Source organism: Artemia sp. Qi Xiang Cuo, chromosome 1, assembly GCF_049724085.1.
Source record: "Artemia sp. Qi Xiang Cuo chromosome 1, ASM4972408v1, whole genome shotgun sequence".
In the NCBI taxonomy this organism is placed as follows: Eukaryota; Metazoa; Arthropoda; class Branchiopoda; order Anostraca; family Artemiidae; genus Artemia; species Artemia sp. Qi Xiang Cuo.
Genome location: NC_142794.1, coordinates 5328999 through 5348713, shown reverse-complemented (window position 1 = coordinate 5348713; position 19715 = coordinate 5328999). Strand labels below are relative to the sequence as shown.

Here is a 19715-nt window from a genome sequence, read left to right as displayed (position 1 = left end):
TGCCGTGTGGCAATTATAAATGGCTTGACAATCCCTGTGCTTCAAATTTCCCCGACATTGCCAGTGTTGAGGAGAATGGGGCACAGGGATGGTTTTTTTAAATTGACGGTGAAATACCCATGAAAATCCATGACTCGGTAAAAGACTTGGTTTTTCCGTGCATAAATAGACCGGTGGGTAGGGAATCTCTGAGTCCCTACAATTTATCTTTAGTACAGGACGGGAGTATGCACTGGGTACCTTCAAAACAAAAACTAATTGCCGACCTCAACCCGAAACGGAATATCGTTGTTCATCACGTGCTATTGAAATGGATGGTGTCCAATGGTTTCAAAGTCACAAAGATTCATAGAGCTTTCCAATTTGATCAAAATCCATACATGAAAATATTTCTTGATACCTTTTTCAGTAGGCATTTACAAGTGAAAAAAAAGGTTGAAAAGAAATCTATAATCTCATATTCAACTAAGCTTTCGGTAAAAATATGCGAGGGCGTACGAAACAACTCGATGTAACATTGCAACCAACCCCAAAGACTGTGCTCGAATCATTGCGGATCCAAACTTCACATCGTTCACAATCATAGACTCTAATATGGTGCTCCTACACCGTAAGAAAAGAAACATTGTATTAAATAAAATTATTGCAGGTGGAAGTGCAATAACTAAAATATCCAAGAAACTCATGTTGTCATTTTATTATAATGTATGCAAGGTACAGTGGCCGATTGAGGGACAAGTTCAAGTGTACTACGGTGACACTGATTCACTCCTGTTAAAAGTCAAAACTGAAAATCTATTGAATGATTTGGAAAATGGCGAGTACATTAGCTCACGAATGGACTACACTAACTGGGACGAATCCCTCTACTCGGAGCTAGTGAAACGCCAGGCCCCAAATCAATTGTTAATGCTAAAATCTGAAACGGGTAGCGATCTGATATCCAGTGGTGTGTTTCCTGGACCGAAGGTGTACTGTGTGGAAACGCACGGCAAGGATATCAAACAAGTTTGCAAGGGGGTACCTACACACTTTGTAAAAAATAATTTCGATATGAGTGTGTATAGAAACTGTGTGGAACGTAGTTCAATGTCAAAGGCGAAAGTCATGGCGATTCGCTATTTAGAATTTAAAAACTACACAGTTAGAGTTGAGAAAAATGCCATGTCTGCCATATCAGACAAAGTCTATGTACTTGTGGAGGGTGTTAAGGTACTACAAAACTGTCATTATTTAATTCCAGGCCTATTTGATTTCACAGATTAAATAAAACAACTCGGTATAGAAAAATTAACATAAATTCACTAAAAAAAAAAATATATAAATTGGGTGGGAAGGATTTTCGGATCATTAGGTGTTTTTTTTAATTCTTTTTTTTATCACAAACAATAAATTTACAATGTGTGTGTGTGTGTGTGCACGGCATATAAACTTCCTGTATTTAAGGCCGGCCCCGGCCCGGGCCCGCCCCCGGGGCCCTCCGCTTCCGGAGCCCGGCGCTTCCCGTCCCCTGGCCGCCGCAGTGGCCGCCCCTGGGGGGAGGGGGGACCCCAAAATTTAAAATGTTGTAAGTAAAAGTGTATGATATTATTTCACAAGTGTGCATTAGTCCAATAAATGTTGTATTTTTTGTTATAAATATAAAAAAAGTGTATTTATTTAAGTGTTTTTTTTTCTAGTGGTTATGTAAATGTTGTATTTTTTTTATTATAAATAAATTTTAAAAAAAAGTGTATTTTTTTTATTTATGTTTAATTTGCTTTTTTCAATTTAGTATTTTTTTAAAAGCATTTTAACTTTTTTTATGTATATAGTAAAATAAAATATTATTCCTCTTCTTCTTCTTCTTCCAATTATTATTCTTGAACGGAGTAAAATGTAGTAATAGAGAAATTATTTAGTCATTAGACAGCCATAGTCTACAGTTAGTTGTCCAGGTGAACTGTTGAAGGGAACATGTATCAATTTAAAACACCATTCAGATCGTTTCTGTTTGGACCGCCAGTGTTGGCCAAAACAACACTCTTAACTAAAATAATAAAAAATTGTGATAAAATGTTTGTGGAAAAGCCAAAAAAATCTACTATTGTTATAGTATTTGGCAGTGGTCATATGTTAAAATAAAAGCAATTGCGGCCACCATGGGACTGGTGCAGATACAATTCATACAGGGGCTTAATGTTTTCAACATTATTGAACAAAACTCTTGGTTGATCATTGACGATCTGGCTTGATCTATAGAACAATGCTCCCAGGAAATGCTGCAACTGTTCACTGTTTGCTCTCATCATGAAAAGATTTCTGTTTCTCTGGCTATACACAATATCGTTCATCATAACAAATGTATACGAACACTTTCATTGAATTCCACCTACTATATCATCTACAGAGTTGTTCGTGATTCTAGCTCACTAAGAACTTTTAATAGACAGCTCTATCCAGACGCACCCAAAGGTTTGCTCTCAGCGAACAATCAGGCACCTAATAAACCTCATGGCTACTCCCTATTGGATCTTAATGAAAATACCTGCTAGGATTTACGTGCAGTCAAAGATATTTCCGACAACGAAATTACAGTATATATCCTCGAGAACACTAAAAAGACCTAATAGTTGCTATTATGACATTGAAGAAACTACATGAAAATAGACAGTTGTTTTCAGTTCTAAGCACTTCATAACCTCCACTTAGGAAAGCAATACTCAAACACGGTATTGACAACGATTTCATTAATCTAATATCCGAACTTTGTTTAAATTTGACCGAGGGTAATGTTCAAGTGCCAGAAGTAGTTAAGCAACAGGCAAAGCAACATCGTTCCATTGTACGTACATTGGCCTCTAAAAAGAAAGGAAAGAATTTCAAAAGGAAACGACTTCTTCAGGCGGGCGGTAGCTTTTTCGCACTTTTACTGACAATAATTGCAGGACTTGTAAACAGTTTTCTCTAAAGAGAGAGAGAATGGCAAAACCCTATAAATTGACTCCAATAGAACTCGCTCTCTCACCCGTGGAACACTTTGAGAACAATCTGAATAAATTCCTTGAAAATGAAAATATTTAGGATGATAAAAAACTGCTCTTACTGCAAGATGCACTTCGCCGAGTGGACAAACACAAGCCCTATCGCTCGAAGCCCACTGCTGCTACTGCTGGTCCCCAAAAAGAATCATCTCCTCGGGGTTCTGCTGTAACACAACTGAAGAAGTAGTATTTGGATTCAATTTTATCTAAAATTGTAAATCTAAGGCCCCACTCATATCGCGAAAAACTAACATGACTCCTAACCTATGTCTTGAAAAGTGGTCAAGATCATATTCAAGTTGAGAGCAATGAGGCAGGGATTATAATTCGGGGCAAGAGCTATAATATACTTGATTTAATCTATGATATAGCTACAAATCGTAAATGGATATTATCATTTGACAATCATATATATAGATTTATAAATACATTAAACGTCTCCAGAAATATTATTTTCAATAGAAAAATTAAAAAAAAATAAATTAACATGCATCATGGTCATCATCAACAACAACAACAACAACATTGAGACCATTAAAAAATTAACTTGAAGAAGAAGATTTCAAATAAATTTTGGAAAATACTAGCACACCACTGATAGCTAGACAAAAGCGAAGACGTATCAAGTCAACGTCACCATCACCAGCCAGTATACAAAAGGGTAGCGGTCGTTACACAACGTGTTTACGTTCAAAATGTTTGAAGTTTTGAAAGGTGCTTACGAAAATATTGGTGAAGCGGGAAATTTAAGTTCCCACACCACTCTTTCCAAAGTTACTGGGGTTGACACTAAAAGTGTACAAGACTATCTACAAAATGAATCAAGTTACACTCTGCATCGATATCATAGACTTCGTGCCAATTAATATCGAAAAACTGAAGCCTTTTACCCATTGCATATAATGCAAGCAGATCTCCTGACTCTCGATGAGCTTCAAAAACGTAACAATACACTGTACAGTGCATCCTACTTACAATCATTGCTTATAGTCACTATGGATATGTGATTCCATTACAGTTAGAGAAGGGAATTGAAGTTACTCAGGCCATAGAAAGTATTCTCGAAAGTGATTTGTATAAAAAAATTCCATCTTATCGCTGTAGTGAATTTCTTAATCCCCATGTTGAAAAAGTTCTATAGAAATATAGTAAACTGCTTCATCAGAGTCACAGTCCTATAAAGGCTGAATTGGCCGAACGATTGATAAGAACTATTCAACTTTTAATATCAAGATATTGTACATTAAAAAATACATCGGGTTTTATTTATGATATTGATAAAATCATGTTGATTTATAATCAACAACATCATCGATCATTGTCCAACTCTACGCCAACGGAAGTTCATCATTCTGATCATGATACAATTGACACCTTTCTTAAACAGTATTCCAATGAATTGTTGGCTGTCCAGAAGACGAAAAATGAATTAAATGTTGGTGATACTGTTCAAGTTATTATAACTACAAATGTGTTTGAAAAGGAGAATTACTTATTGTCCACAAAGCTTATTAAAGTGACAAAAATCCTACACAGTAAGCTCATAACTTATCGCCTGCGTGATACCAAAGATGATGAGATTCTCGGCGGCTTTTATGACTACGAACTAAAAAAAGTTAAAAATTCTATTGTAATCTATCAAATTGAAAATATATTAAAGAGATGTACTTGCAGGTGTAAGAAACAGTTGCTTGTTCAGTGGCTAGGATACAATTCTGATTTAGATTCTTGGATCGTTGTTAAAAATATTGACAATGCCTATTGATTTCTATATAACATTAATGTCCAACGTTTCCAATCCTCTCTAAAATGACTTGAATACAACAAGTGATTTTTGGACAAAACTCTCCCCTGCCATCAAATTTGACGGTGCATATGAAGTGGCTCTTGTGGACTGTATTCTCAAAAATACCTATGACATCCTGAGAAAGGATCGTGTCTATGATATAAAAGTTATACCGCTCAATCGGACTATGAATGGGTTGCACTGTGTCGACTATGGATGGGTTTAATCAATTAAATCTAGTGACTTTCCACATACCAAATTGAAATACACTAAATATGATAATAGGGGAGATTTATGTTATACGGACAATAGAAAATTCTAATATCGCAGGAATGGTACATTCCATTTTAATTATTCATTGGAACAAGATAGGATTTACATTACCTCACCTGTTGACACTGAAATAACTGCTCCCAATGATAGTCTGCGAGACGTGCCTGGCTTTACACAGAATATAATCAATGGGAAAAATTTTGGTATTGTTTGCCGGGCCAATCGAGTTATTTATGCCGATTATCCACGTGTTTTCGCCTTAGACTCTTGCATATTTCTTCTTGCATTCTTTGCGGAAACGTCGAGATTTGGTAATTCAAATGTCCCCCTCCTATGTGTTCTTGAACGAAAAACAAATCTTGAATTTGTTCATCGCTATAATATAAAGTATCTTCAGTATGTTCCTGGATAAATTTCGTACTTGAAACTCTGTCAGTTAACAATAAGAAGTGAATTGGGGGATCCTCTAGCAATAGCAAAAGGCCTAGTAGTAATTACATGTCATTTTCGACCCGTTATCAACAACAGCAAAATCACCTAAAATGAACAATTGAAGAATTCCATTTGTCTGTCCCGATATCAATTGATATTTTGGAGCTCTGAGTCCACGTCAAACAGGCAATGGCTTGGACTGCCACATGGGTCGTACTACAATGTCTTGCTATGGTGTTGGTAGCTGGTTTGCTAGGCTATTTGGTTCTGTACTACCCCATGACAGAAATATCTTGTACCTGCTGCGTCAAATTATTCTGCCTCAACATCACAGGACTGGGGGTCGGGCAAGAATTTAAAGGAGAGTGTTAAAGAAAATATTAGATCTTTAGCAAGAGCCGTTGGTGAGCAACTAGAATCTCGACAAAATGGGGAGGGATTGAAAAGGATGCGTTCGCGTCATTCACTCATCAGTCTACACCCAGGCAGGAAGAAAAGGACATCAGCAAGGAAATTGAGAGATAAAACAAGGAAGCCCGATAGCCAGAAGAAGAAAAAGAAAAAGATTGTCAGATCAAAGAAAGATTTCTTCTCTTAAGATGACTTATCTCCCCCACAAGGAATCATATCCATCAATTAGTTCCTCATTGAATCTATTTAATGCTGAAAATGTTGATGTCAGTGTCAAGTATGGCTACTATGAACAATTTCATCCCCAACAACCCCTCTCGGAAAATATACACTTTCAAATATTTTCCAATGAAGACTATTTCATTGATTTTTCGTCAACATTTATTGATTTAAATGTCGTGGTGAAGAAAAAGTGAGATAATACAACTCCAAATGCCAGCGATGGTCTGTCCTATGAAAACTTTATTCTACACAACCTATTCAAACAAATTAATGTATTTATTAATGGAACATAGGTGAGCACTAGCAATAAATTATCAAATTATGCACGCTACATACAATTTATGGTGATGAAGCCAAAGACGTACAAGGAGTTGAGAGGACAATCATTGGGCTATTAATATCGGTCTGGTGTTGATACTAACGGTGATTTGACTACTGCAGGAACCCAGGAGTATCATCTAGTTGGAAAATTAAATCATGAGATATTCAATATATCCCAATGGCTACCCCCCAATGTCAAGATTGACATAAAGTTACAGATGGCCCCATCAAATTTCATTTTGAGAAAAACACTTCCTGCAGCACCCAATGCAAATGTTATTATCATATCGGCAATTCTTCACGTCTGAAAACAACAGGTTATGAGCTCTTTTGCATTGGCAGTGAAAATGCTAAGATGCAATGGCAACAGCATTAAACTTTTTGTTCCTCATACGATCACTATTAAGCGTCACATTGCCGCCGGCTCTCGTAGCTATTGTGATTCGTCATTATCAATGGAGAAATCCCATAAAAATTGGCTTTGGCCTTTGTGAAGAGTGGCAGTGCCGTTGTATCCTGGACTGAATCCCCCACGATTTTAATTTTTTTTGGTCTATCTAGCCTCGTGTGCAAAGTGAATGGTATTCCACTGTACACTCTATTATTTGACAAAAAATCCCATAGAACTCTCTACGAGTTGACTATGCAATCCTTAGATAATGAATCTCAACTATTTGAAAATTGATTCATCGATTCAATATTTTCAAAAAAACACGGGGTTATTATTTTGGATTTGTCTGGCACACAGGATATGACCATAGTACGAACAGGGAATGTACGTTTAGAGTGTACATTTGCCAATGCTCTGACCGAGAGTATCACGCTAATATCACTGAATCAATTTGAAACCTATTGGGAAATCACACCCGACGGCAGTGTTCTACTAGACCCAGCACCATGAACACAAACCAAATAATCAACGTATTTAGTATGGATCCATACATGTCCCGGTACAACTCCTTTTGCATATCTTTGGACTTCATTGTAAAAATTCCAATGGTTAACAAGACCCTAATCATTATTAATAGCAATCCGTCTACTTTGATATCCGGTCATTGGCTATGCGTGTTTCACACAAAAATGAGTATTGAATTTGTCTACCCTCTTGTCATATCGTATAATTCTGCGCTCCATTCATCAGCAACTTTATTGAACGTAGGGGAAAAATCATTATTCAAAATCAACGAAAAGTAAAGGATTTAACGACTAAGACATTTGGGTTTCATGCAATACTCTTTTTCATGTTCAGATGTCGTGGCTACATCTACAAGCAGTTTCTCAACATCTAAACATAAGTACATCGATTTAGTTACTGCCTTTTTTAGAATATGACTAAAAGTTCTTTTGGCTTTGTTTTTTGTGTCATGAGAATAAAATTTACCTATGTTGAATGTTACTTTGTTTATTAATAAAAAAAAAAAATTAAGACAATGATAAAAACGACTTTACTAATCTTTATTTTTAGTAAAATAATATTAATTTTTCGACAACAACTAGTGCAGGTAGATTGTCTGAATTCACAGTGTACTGATCCTGATGTACTGCAATGTCAGGGTCACATTTTCTACAGTAGATTGTGACTTCACTCTTGTCATATCTCTTTGTATAGTCAATGACACTATTCTCATTCATTCTGTAGAATTCACATATTTCAATTTGCTTATTTGAAGCAATTTCACTAACAGTGTCCTCAAGTGTCGAATCACATTCCATCACAGCCAAATAAAAATCAGTGGGCTTATAATCATAACACCCATTGTCTTCACAACGATGACGTCGAAACCATATTCTTTTGTTGTTCCAACAGTTGAATCGTTGACCCGGTTCCTCCTCCCAGAACAATCTAAAACGACGACGATACCAATCTCGTAGCAATAAACTAAAATCACGGTCAGGATTCCTTCCAATCATACCGGGATATGTACTCTCCCACTGATTACATTTATCATAATGACAATTGGAGCATAGGTGGCCTCTAGGATGAGAGTCACACACCTCTTCAAGACAGGAATTACAACCTTTAATTTGTACAGTATATTCTCTATGCAATTTACAAAGGTTGCATAATCGACACTTTTCATCATACTCCTCATTCATTGTACAATTCTCACGTGATGATGACCAGCTGTCCAGTGAGTACATACATAACGAACATGTATTGAACATTTTGTCATGTGTTGACACTCTCACTAGCACAATGAAACTGAGCTAGCAACAACAAAAATTGTCTGAGAGAGAGAGAGAGGAGTAAATCATCCTTGAGCACCATCTTTCTCATGAAAAAAGTCCTAAACTTCAAAACTAATGTTTAAAAGCATATCCACAATATCATTTTGCCGTGTCGTGGTCAATATATCAATAAATTGTTTAAATGCATTTGGATCACGATGTAGAAGCTTCATACAATAGTCTAATGATGGAGAATCAGTTTTCGTTATATCAACAAGCAGTCTCCGAGAAAATATCTTCCTTTGAATAGACAACTCTAGAAAATCATTATCTAGAATCAAACGTGTTTCCATAAGAACTAGATTCCTCATGATTCACTCTTTCTCGAATCTATCCATTTTCTAGAGTCCTAACTCTCTCACAACCAACTTCAGACTAATCAGAATATTCTTTTTGTACTCTAGAAAATATACGCTAGTCTACTATAGAAAGAAAGAATACCATTGATTTAGAAACATTTTTATTGAACATAATTACAATAATAATAATATTCACTGATGCATTTTGTTCTCATCAATATATTTCGATAGGACATCTAATGCTGACCGGAGTTTATTTATATGGAGAATATTCACTTTTCCAGCAAAACATAGTTGCTCCTCCTGCTTAAACTTGCTTAATGATATCACGTATCTCGCAAACATAATGTCACATTCAAGACATAGTCTACAGCCAGCAGTTATTTCCACAGCTACATTGGGTACTCGTATATCGTTGCTGCCGCTGCTGTCAGTTCCATCATTAATCTCCAATAATGTAAATGCACCACTCATTTTTTTTCTCCACTAATATCCTCTCAAATAAACTATTCTCTCTCTGAATTCAATTCTCTTACTAATATGAACTACAATGAAAATTACTCCTTATATCCGAATCCAACTACTAATCAAGTTAGTGTGACCGCCACTCTCTGTTTGACCTCCAAAAAATGGGTGTTACCTCAGAAAACCCGTCTGGTAAGGTAAGTATCGTTCATTGTAATAGGTGACTGACCCTGGTAAGGCATATTACGCAATCACTGGCTGGACTGTGCATTGCCTTACTACTCACTAGCCCCCCTGCTGGTGTCCAAGGGAGATGTTCCTCTCATCTAAACTCGTTCGAATGAATCCTATTGTAAACCTTGTAATGAAGTCCCAAAATTAATATCTTTCGGGCTTCAAAGCCAGGTTGCATTTGAGGAAATTTAAGACTTTTTTTGCTTTTTCTTACCTGCAATCAATAATATGACATATGAATTTTTCATTTTTTAATTTTCCTGTTTTTTTCTACTTTATTTCTTCTTTTATCTATTTCTATGTTTTAGTTTTCTTTTTTTCTTGCTTTTTAATTTTTTGCTTTTTCTTACCTGCAATCCATCGTAAGTCCAACTTGAAAACTTCATAGTACATCTTTGCTCATCGAATGGGAAGTATTCAACATTTATCGCACATGAAGATTTGAATATTGCGGAAGACAACCATGTTAAATTGCCATCTGACGATACAATCACATTCGTACTAAGTACTGCTGAATTATACAAACTATCTGCACTAGAAAATATAAAAAAGAATTAGTTTTCAAATAGTTCTACATAAATGATAGCCTAGTTATGTTTGGCATACCCTATATAGTACAATAAAGATATAACTAAAAAAAGGTAAACCTTTTGAAGGGGAACCTTTGCACAAAAAAGGAAACAAATTGCCACAAAAATTATTTTTATACCATTCGATAAAGAAAAATGCGCTTATCAACATATCTAAAATCGGCATTGCTACTCTTGGATGAAACGGATCAAATTCACCCTTAAAGTGGTGAGGAGAGAGCAAAAGGATAAAAGTTCATTATGCAGAAACACCTGGAAAAAAAGTTATAGATAAAGGAAATGAGTTAAAAATGGTCCATGACCAGTATAACAGGGATTTTTTTGGAAATTCCTCTTTAGTGTTTGAAGTGGGTCGGGTTCTCTCCAAAAACAATGACATATCTTAATTTGGCGAATAAGGTGTCCTTCCTAGGGTTTCCTAGCCCATAGATAACAAAAAACGGAGGACATGGAACCCAAAGAAAAAATGACATCTATACTATTGAGTGGAAATCAAGAAAATGGAAATATTAATAATAATAAAAAAAAATGTCTTTTCTGTGAGTACCGTGTTTGGTAACAGGTAACATATTTGTTGCCATACTTGTCAAGTCTTTCTTCAAAGTGCAAAGGGGGAAGAGCGAAAAAAAAAGAAATCAAGAAAATTTGTTGGAGAAGACAGTGCTGTAAAAAAAAAAAAAAAAAAAAAAAAAAAAAAAAAGGAAAGAAAAGGAACATGAAAATACGTTTGAGCAATAGTTTGCAGTATCTCGGAGTTTTGAGAAAATAGTTTCCTAGCCCTGGCATCCAAAATCTGCTTATTATAGGTTAGGGAGTTTGTAACAATAGATCCATTGCAAGCTTTGCATAAAGGACTCATCGACGGTAGATTAAGCTTGGAAGATGTCTGTAAAGATCAAATATTAATAGATCATGCAGCTACATTTGACAAGCAAAAGGAAACACTTGAAGCCAATGGAAACAGAATAGTTAAGCTTTTGACGCAGTACCTCGATATCGTTGGCATAATTCAGCGGTTCCTAGGGCCAGAAAGACTCCTTTTGTGGGAAGAACAACTGCACGTAGCATATAGAATACTTCATTATCTTTACATAGCCACTATGTAAAGACTACGAGAATCTACCTTCTAAAAACTGACAATCTACGGTACCCGTTTGTCACCCAAAAATTTAAGCTTTTTTTGGCGACAATAGCCTTCATACGATAAAGCACTCAGAAAGGCAGTGGGCTAGGTTATCAGCTGACAGGGTTATAGACCAAAATTTAATTGGAGTCTTAAGACATCCAGTGGCCATACTGTTGGAGATAGAATTTCAGTAAACCCTTTGGGTTGTGTCATGTCCTTCTTGCGTTGAAGCATCTCACGCAGAAGCTTAAAGAACATAAATACTGGACTAGTGAACAACATACGGGGATGGGGCCCTCGAAGCAAAAAAAGGGCCTTATAGTGAATCAAATAATGGCTTCCTTAGAATCGAACACGGAAGAAGCTCTAAAAGTGGGAACAATGACTCTCGACAAGTCAGTATATTTTTGAAAAGCATGGTTGACATGTCAGTATAGGGTTATGTCTTCAGAAAGATATTACAAGTAACCCTCATGACAGCCAAGAGAGCTTTCTCACCCGGTATCAAGCACTTTGATCCTAACCTAATTTTCCAGAGGTTCTTGGTTGTTGCAAAACGTTCAATAATGCCAGGAAGAGACTGATTCGAACGCAAATTATGAGCTGTTTCTTTGTCCCTCTTTGACGACGATATCATCATGAGGAGGCCAAACAAGCCTGATCTTGCGAAAGCTTTACCTGAAGCTTGTAAAGACGTATATAACCTGTGCTCAAATAAAAATAAACTACTAGGACCCCACCTTCACGTTTAAAACGGTGGAGTTCTTCTTCGTATACTTCAGTGAAAGATTGGAAGCAGCTTTTCAATGATATTCGACCAGTACTTGGTATATTAGCTTGAAAATCCAGAAAAGTGGCAGCTACTACAGCATTCTGCATAAACGGCATCTTTTTTTCTCTCTTTTTTTTCTTTTCCACAGATAGCTTGGCACTGGAATATTGCAGAGATTTGTTCATTGGCTCATTTTACGGGTTGCAGCGGTAGTTCGCAACCTAGTAAGAGACGAACACTTCCAATGTCAAGAAATATTTATAATAAAGAACAAACTCTTGCCTATAGTAACTTAAATAACTAAAATTTCTTTTTTTCCAGGTATTGTAGTAAGAACAAAACTCAAGCTCATAGTAATATGTTAATAATAAATAGGGATTATGTAAGTTTCATCAGTATCATGGCTATACACATGGATGAAACCTAGTAAAGAACAAACCACGGCACGTATTGGACTTAGTTAGCTGCCGGATTCTCTGAAGTTTGTCTCTTACTATTCCAAATAAGAAAAATCAATAGGCTTTTACCTGTTTATAATTTTAACATAAAGAGAGATATTATCGGGATTGCAGTGGAAGCATAGCAACCTAGTAAGAGACAATCACTGCCCGTCCGGATTGCAGCGGTAGCTATAGCTTCTATTAAGAGATAATCACTCCCCATACTCCCAATACTTCCCATACTTCAAATGAATGTGCATTGTCAGTTTTATTCCTTAAAATCTTACTTAATTTTGATTTCTTAAAGTTATAAAAGCGAAAAGATTTGAAAGAATTTTTTCAGTAAAGTACAAATTTTATTCTGGCTTTTATAAAGCATAGGGGTTTTGAACTCTACACATATCAATTTCTGCTCGTTTTGAGTTTGACTATGTTTTTTATTTTAATTTATGTTCTTTTTGGGTTTCATTTATTTATTGATACTGATTTGTGGAAGTTGTATGCTTAATAGATTATTTGATTTGATTTTTGTTCATTTTTGGTTTAATATAGTTCTTTACTTTTTTTTTGAAAAACCTAGCTAGTGGAAAAGTTTTTTAATTAATCAATAGCAGTAAACTTAGCTTTAGTGTCATCCGGGTTGCAGTGGTAGCTAGCAACCAAGTAAGAGACGATCATATCCCATAGTAAAAATATAAGTCTTAACTCCTAAAACTAGAATCAGATCAAAAAACTAAGTACACTATTACAACCGCCTTGTCTAAAACCCCAGTATAGGAAACTTATAGTCCCTTGTTTTAAACAACAATGGAAATATACTGGCTTGAAAATCAATAAAAGTGGCTACAACCACGATATTCTGCATAAACGGCATCTTTTTTTTCTTCTTCTTCTTTTCCTCCGATAGTGGGGCACTGGAACATCGTAGAGAGCTGTTTTACGGCTCACAATAAAGGAAATGGATGGGCTAAAAAACCTATTGTAATTAAAAAATATTTCTAATAGAAGATCATTTTTATACGAAAAAACTGCATTTTCATGTTCAAGATTGATGAATGACGTCATAAGCATAGGTATTTAATTATCATAATAGAGAGCTGTTTAATGGCTCACTTTAAAGGAAAATGCTGTATATAGAAAACTTTTGTAATTAAGAAAAATAATTTTAGTATAAAATAAGTTTTTACGAAAAACAGTATTTTAGTATTATATCAAAAGACGAGCATTAGAAGAACCAAACATTGCATACATTGGACTTAGTTAGCTACCTGATTTGTTTTAGGTTCGTCTCTTACTACTCCAAAGAAGAAAAAGCTGTAGGCTTTTTCCTGTTTGTAATCTGGGTTTTTACATTGAGGATCTATGTTTCAGGCCAAACCTTAGTCCATAGTAATTAATTTAAAATCCGGGTTGCAGCGGTAGCTATCAACCTAGTAAGAGACGATCACGCCCCATAGTAAAAATTAAAATAACTTACAAATCCTAAGAATAGAGCCATATGAAAAGAAGCAGTACACTTTTAGAACTACCTTATCCGAAACCCCTACATAGTAAACTTACCGTCTCTTAACATGAACAACAAAGAAATTATATTGGCTGGAAACACAAGAAAAGTGGCTGCAACTACGATATTCTGCAAATACGGCCTCTTTTGTCTTTTCCGTTTTTTTTGCCTAAGATAGGTCGGCACTGGAAAATCATAGAGAGCTATTTAATGGCTCATTTGAAAAGAAATTGATGTATTTAAAAACCTTTCACAATTAAAAAAAAAAATAATTTTTATAAAAAAAAAAACTACGTTTTTCTATAGCTCTGCAATATCAAATGTTATTAACATTTGTTTGCCTTCTGGAACAAAACTTTTTGGCTCGACTCCTAAAGTCCTTATCTCTATAACGCTGTGCTTTTTTTCCGTAGAAAAAAAATCCTTTTTTTATTTTAGTTTTCAGTAGTCTTTGGTAAGGATGCTGAGGAATTGTCATAAGCAGGTATATTCGAACGCATTGAGAGCGTGGACATCTGCTACTTTCATAGGCCAAGTCTCCCAGCCGCTTGGAAGCATAGAGCGGTTGATTGTATCATAAGCTGATTTTTGTCTTTACTATTATGTTTGTCTTACATTATGCAGTATGGCTTGTGCATCCTCCACATTTTTTACCATCAGGCCAATGTTGCCTGCATAGCCAAGGTCACTAAAGGGTAAAACTAGACTGACTTTGAAAACTCTTGCAGATTGCAAGACACGCTCCATTATTATTATTTTATTATTTATTGAAAACAAACAGAAAAAAAACAGAATATCACTATACAACAATGACGACTTAACTAGAGCTGAAGAAGTCGGCTCCAACCATGTCTTGAAGTCTTTTTATTGGGTTTTTTATAAGTTTAGCAACGGCTAAAGTAAGAGTTGCTATTAAGAGACTGTAGATGAGCTTTGAATTGCGTATCCAAATTGAATATCTCAGCAGATCTTTTGCGAAACAGAAGAAAGTGGAACGGATTTTCAATTTATCAGCATTAGTAAGAATCTTCCAGAATGGTGCAATGTAGAGGATGTGGAGGAGAGCAACAGTATAGTACAGCGTTGCAAGATAACTATGATGGAAACGAAGCTTAGCAGAGACTATGGAAGCATATGTAGCATATGCGGCGTTTGATACCTTCTATTAGAAGATGACGAGTGTGAGAAATGTTATCTCCAATAGGAATACCAAAATAAACGATTTGGTCAGAAGGGCAGAACTTTGAATTCCCAAGTACAATTTTATAAGGAAGATGACCTTTCCAGATAAAAAGCACTACGTCGGACTTTTCAGCGTTAAATTCAAGACCAGATTTTAAGTATTCTGGTTGCAGTTTTTGGAACGTTTCAGAAATTTTGTCCAAAGAAGGGCTGATGTTAAAATGTCATCAGCATACGTGACTAAGGAGATATTGAGGCCAGAAAGAACACAAAAAATCTCACACTGGTCCTAAGCTTCTAGGACATAGATATTGAAATAACAAGGTGAGGCAATTTCACCTTTCCTGTCTCCTCTCTTAACTGGTACAGTTCTATCCAGTGGTCTTGCCATTTCGTCTTGCTCAGGAGGTATTTTAAGACGGACTCGTAGCTTAGCATACATATCCCTTTGAGATCTAATGATAGCCATATTTACTCCTCTTTTAACAGCCCTTAAAAGTATAAAGGGGTGGATCAGGGAGTCAAAGGCGTGGCAAACATCATGACTCACTAAGGCGAGTAAACTATCTGTACAAAAAGTATTGAGCAGAGAATTAGCAACAACTGCAACAGCGTCTGCACATCCAATGCCATGTTGAGAGCCAAATTGATGGGGGGGGGCGTGCAACATTTCCATCAAGCTCTTTTATGAACAGTAGTTTATAAAGCTTGCATAAAATGGTTGATACAGTCACGGGCCTGAAAGATGTGCATTGAATGGAGGTTTTTCATATTTTTTTTTTGAATAGGAGAAGGAGCTCCCACGCAAAATGTAGACGGAACCAAGCCTTGTGTAAAAATAATCTGCAGTAGTAGACCGAGATGTTCTAAAAGCGCAAAACCTCCATTTTCGATAAGTAGAGCGTGAATTCCATCTATGCCTCTAGACAGCTTTGGCTTCAGGCAAATAATAGCTTCAGCCACAGACGTTACGGATACTCTAAAATCAGAGTCAGAGAATGCATGCAAAAATAGGTCAAGGTTTTTAGCATATTTGTGTTTAAGTTGGGGGTCTGGTGTAGAAAATTTCGCCACTTAAAAAGAATACCACTCAGATAGAGGAACATCAGCAGCAAAATGGGAGTTTTTTGGAATCCTTGGAAGGAGTGTCGACCAAAGAAAATGAGGGTTATATTGGATTTTTTGAACTGACTGTTCTGTGATTTTCTTGCGGTGTTTCTGAAGTTCCTTGAGAAACTTTTTCTTTGTTGCGATGCGGATGGAATTAACAGGGCCGGACAATGGTCGATCGAAACGATTCGTTATCGATGAATGGATGAATTGGATCCAGATATGGATCGAAAGTCATGCACCAATACCCATGTAAGCCCAACAGAAATTAATATCAAAATAAATAAGTGATAAGGCAAATTAATATAAATTCAGTAGAAAGTTCAAACCAAGCTTAAAACGAACAGAAATTTATCTCAATTATATGTACATCTAACACCCTGTCAGGCTTCTAAGGGTCAGGTCATCATTTGTGCTTTACTCCACACAAAATATATTCAAAACGTTCTCTCGCTTATAGCATTGAAATGCCAGTAATTACTGAGCAATTAAAAAGACATGAAACTTATAGAGATTTTTTCGTAATTTTCCAATAGATAATCAAAAATACAATAAAAGCTTTTTATTACTAATTATAGTGTAGGTCTGAATGCTTCAGCTTCACTTCTGAATTCTTCACCAACGGAAACAAACAAAGGAACAAAAGCAAAAGGATAAACTATGCTCAATTAAGCAAATGCATTTTAAGAAAAGGAAAAAAACGCCTGGAAATTATTTTTCCGACTCCATCAGTTGACGTCATTTCTCAGGGGTGGGGTAAACAACCCTCAGCCCCTTTTCAGTAATTTTAAAAAAATTTCATAAATAGAATATACACTTTTATGCTTACTCTCCTAAAAAATAGCGTCCTCTTTATATTATATACTGAAATTAATTTAAAAAGATCCTTTTAAAAGATTGAATAAAAGTATAGAATAGGCCCAGGATTAAAACTTAAAATAGGCAGAAACAAAGTCACAGAATAAGTGAAACCCTGAACGAATTTAAAGCACTAAGAATGATCATACGCATACAAACTAACTGTCAAGGTAATCTTTGAATTATAAAATTAGGCTCCCACAAATCCTAAGAGTAGTGGCCAGAATCAGTAAACTCCAAACTTCGAAATTAGCCCCACGTTTTAAAAAGACATTTTTATTTATTAATGGCCCTATTCTGCTCCATTTTATTTAGGATACTGTAAAGTCATAGCTAAGTTTTACTTAAAATGAAATCAGTAAATGAAAGTGCATATTGAATATTTAAAAATATGAACAATGTCCATAAAATGCATACAAACTTAGTCCACTTTCTGGACGGAATCCAGTCACATGTCTTAGTTCTTTATATTTTCCATATAATTCTCCAATTGTTTCGTTGTTCGAAGATGTCGCCATCCTGTTGGTTCCTCTAAAGCAAAACCGTACATACCTGGACTGGCGAAGGGGGGGGGGGGGCTCAAATCCAACCTTGCTGAAATTCAATGTTAGTAGCTTTCGCTGTTTCTTTTCTTTGCTTTGATTAAATAATCCCATCACTTGAGATATATTTCGTTTTCGTGCATCTTTTCTTTTTATTTATTTTGCTTTATTTTTATATTTAATTTATTAGTGATTCCAACCATTCATGAAGATTCCGTCAATTGACAAGAACAAAATTTTCGATAAACAAAAACTAGAACAGATATTCAAGTTAGAAAGGAGTAAGTAAAATTAAAATGTACCTTCAAATTTGAGTTGTACCAAGAAGTTCTCATATGTACCAAAATCTACCAGGACCTCTAAATTGTACACAAAACGGTACAATTGTACCACGTTGTCAACGTTGATTACAAGCCAATTTAGTTGAGTAAAATGGGCTTTTGAAAAAGGTGCATCAAAAACCATGCAAGTCATTGGCCATAAGACTATGACATTGTGAGGGATACTCACTCTCTTTTAAAGGTGTAGACAAGTACCCAAATCCATATGACATTGCGAGGGGGTACTCACTCTCTTTGAAAAGGTGTAAAACTTCCATAGAAGTAGTGACTCAAGAGTGTCTTAGGCCTATATTGTTCCGCAACTAACGCTCAAAACCAGAGAAATCAGTTATGCAAGAGTTCAGAAGAGTGCCTTAGGGACATCAAGACTGCACCAGTCCAATATTTCTGAAATCATCAGGAAATCTTTAGCGAAAATCTTAGATCGTTATGCAATCTGTTTCACAATTGCCTTGGTTTGCTCAGAGTTCATTAGTCCTTAAAAGCACCTTAGAGCTATATAATTTATGGAAGAGTTCACAAGAGTGTCTCAGGGAATAGCTTTGATAAAGTGCCCTGGAAAGGTGCCAAGGAACATAGTCCGATAGAAGTATTACCTAAACATGTACTGAGACAAGACCTAAAAAGTTAAAATTTACAAGAGTTATAAATTATAATTCGTAGAAAGAAAAGAAGTTTTTGTCCCACCACCTGAACAGTTAACAAATCGACACTCTGGACCGTAATGTCAAACTAGACCAGTAATGAAAATCCAGAAGAAAGAAAAATTGGGCTACTAGATAAGCGACAGTGGAGTCAAAACATGTCAAAATTGAAAATGATAGTTATGATAATTGGGTTTTGGATTTCGACATGGATAAGATGATCGATGCTTACCATGCCTTTGTTAAAAAAAATAAGTTTCCGGGATATGTATTTCATAATGACAAAAGACAAGCCGGGGCAAAAGTCGACGTCCAACATTTTATAAAAGCTTCAAGCAATAATTAGCTATAAAAAAAGACATTAGAGTTTATAAGTACGTTAGCCAAGAACCTGATACTGAATCAGCCTCTGTTAAAAACAAAGGTTCGTTGTTATGTTTTTCGTAATGACAAAAGACAAGCCGAGGCAAAAGTTCAAGGTCCAATACCGAAAAAAACCAAATTTTGCATTTTGAAAAAGGCACTAATTCTAATTTAAGGTCATTTAAATTGATGAAAATGAAATAAATGTGATAAATGAGTTTAAATTGAGATAAATGTGATTGGAAAACTGGTGAAAGTGAGAATCGTAACAGCTAAAGAAAAAGGCATGGAACAACTATTTATTGGTCCAGTTTTGCATTACGGTCCAGGGTCTTGATTTGTTAATTGTTCAGGTGGTGGGATAAAACTTCTTTTCTTTCTACGAATTATCATTTATAACACTTGTAAATTTTCATTTTTTGGGTCTTGTCTCATTTGATAGTTCAGATTATTGATTTTCCTCCGTTGTGAATTTAATTTGTTCGGGATGTTCTTTTGGTATTAAAAGGTTGGAAAATATCCATAGCTTCTTGATTCAATAAACCCTT

General features: G+C 35.6%; 1 protein-coding gene across 1 annotated transcript in view; it reads right to left on the bottom strand.

The window, feature by feature from the left end:
• Nucleotides 1–19715, bottom strand: part of LOC148955936 (neuronal acetylcholine receptor subunit alpha-7-like) — a 126799-nt gene that overhangs the window by 62735 nt on the left and 44349 nt on the right. Inside the window, exon 4 of the mRNA XM_089107992.1 lies at nt 10046–10229. Within this exon, the coding sequence (XP_088964118.1) occupies nt 10046–10229 (184 nt within the window). The remainder of the gene's footprint in view (nt 1–10045; nt 10230–19715) is intronic.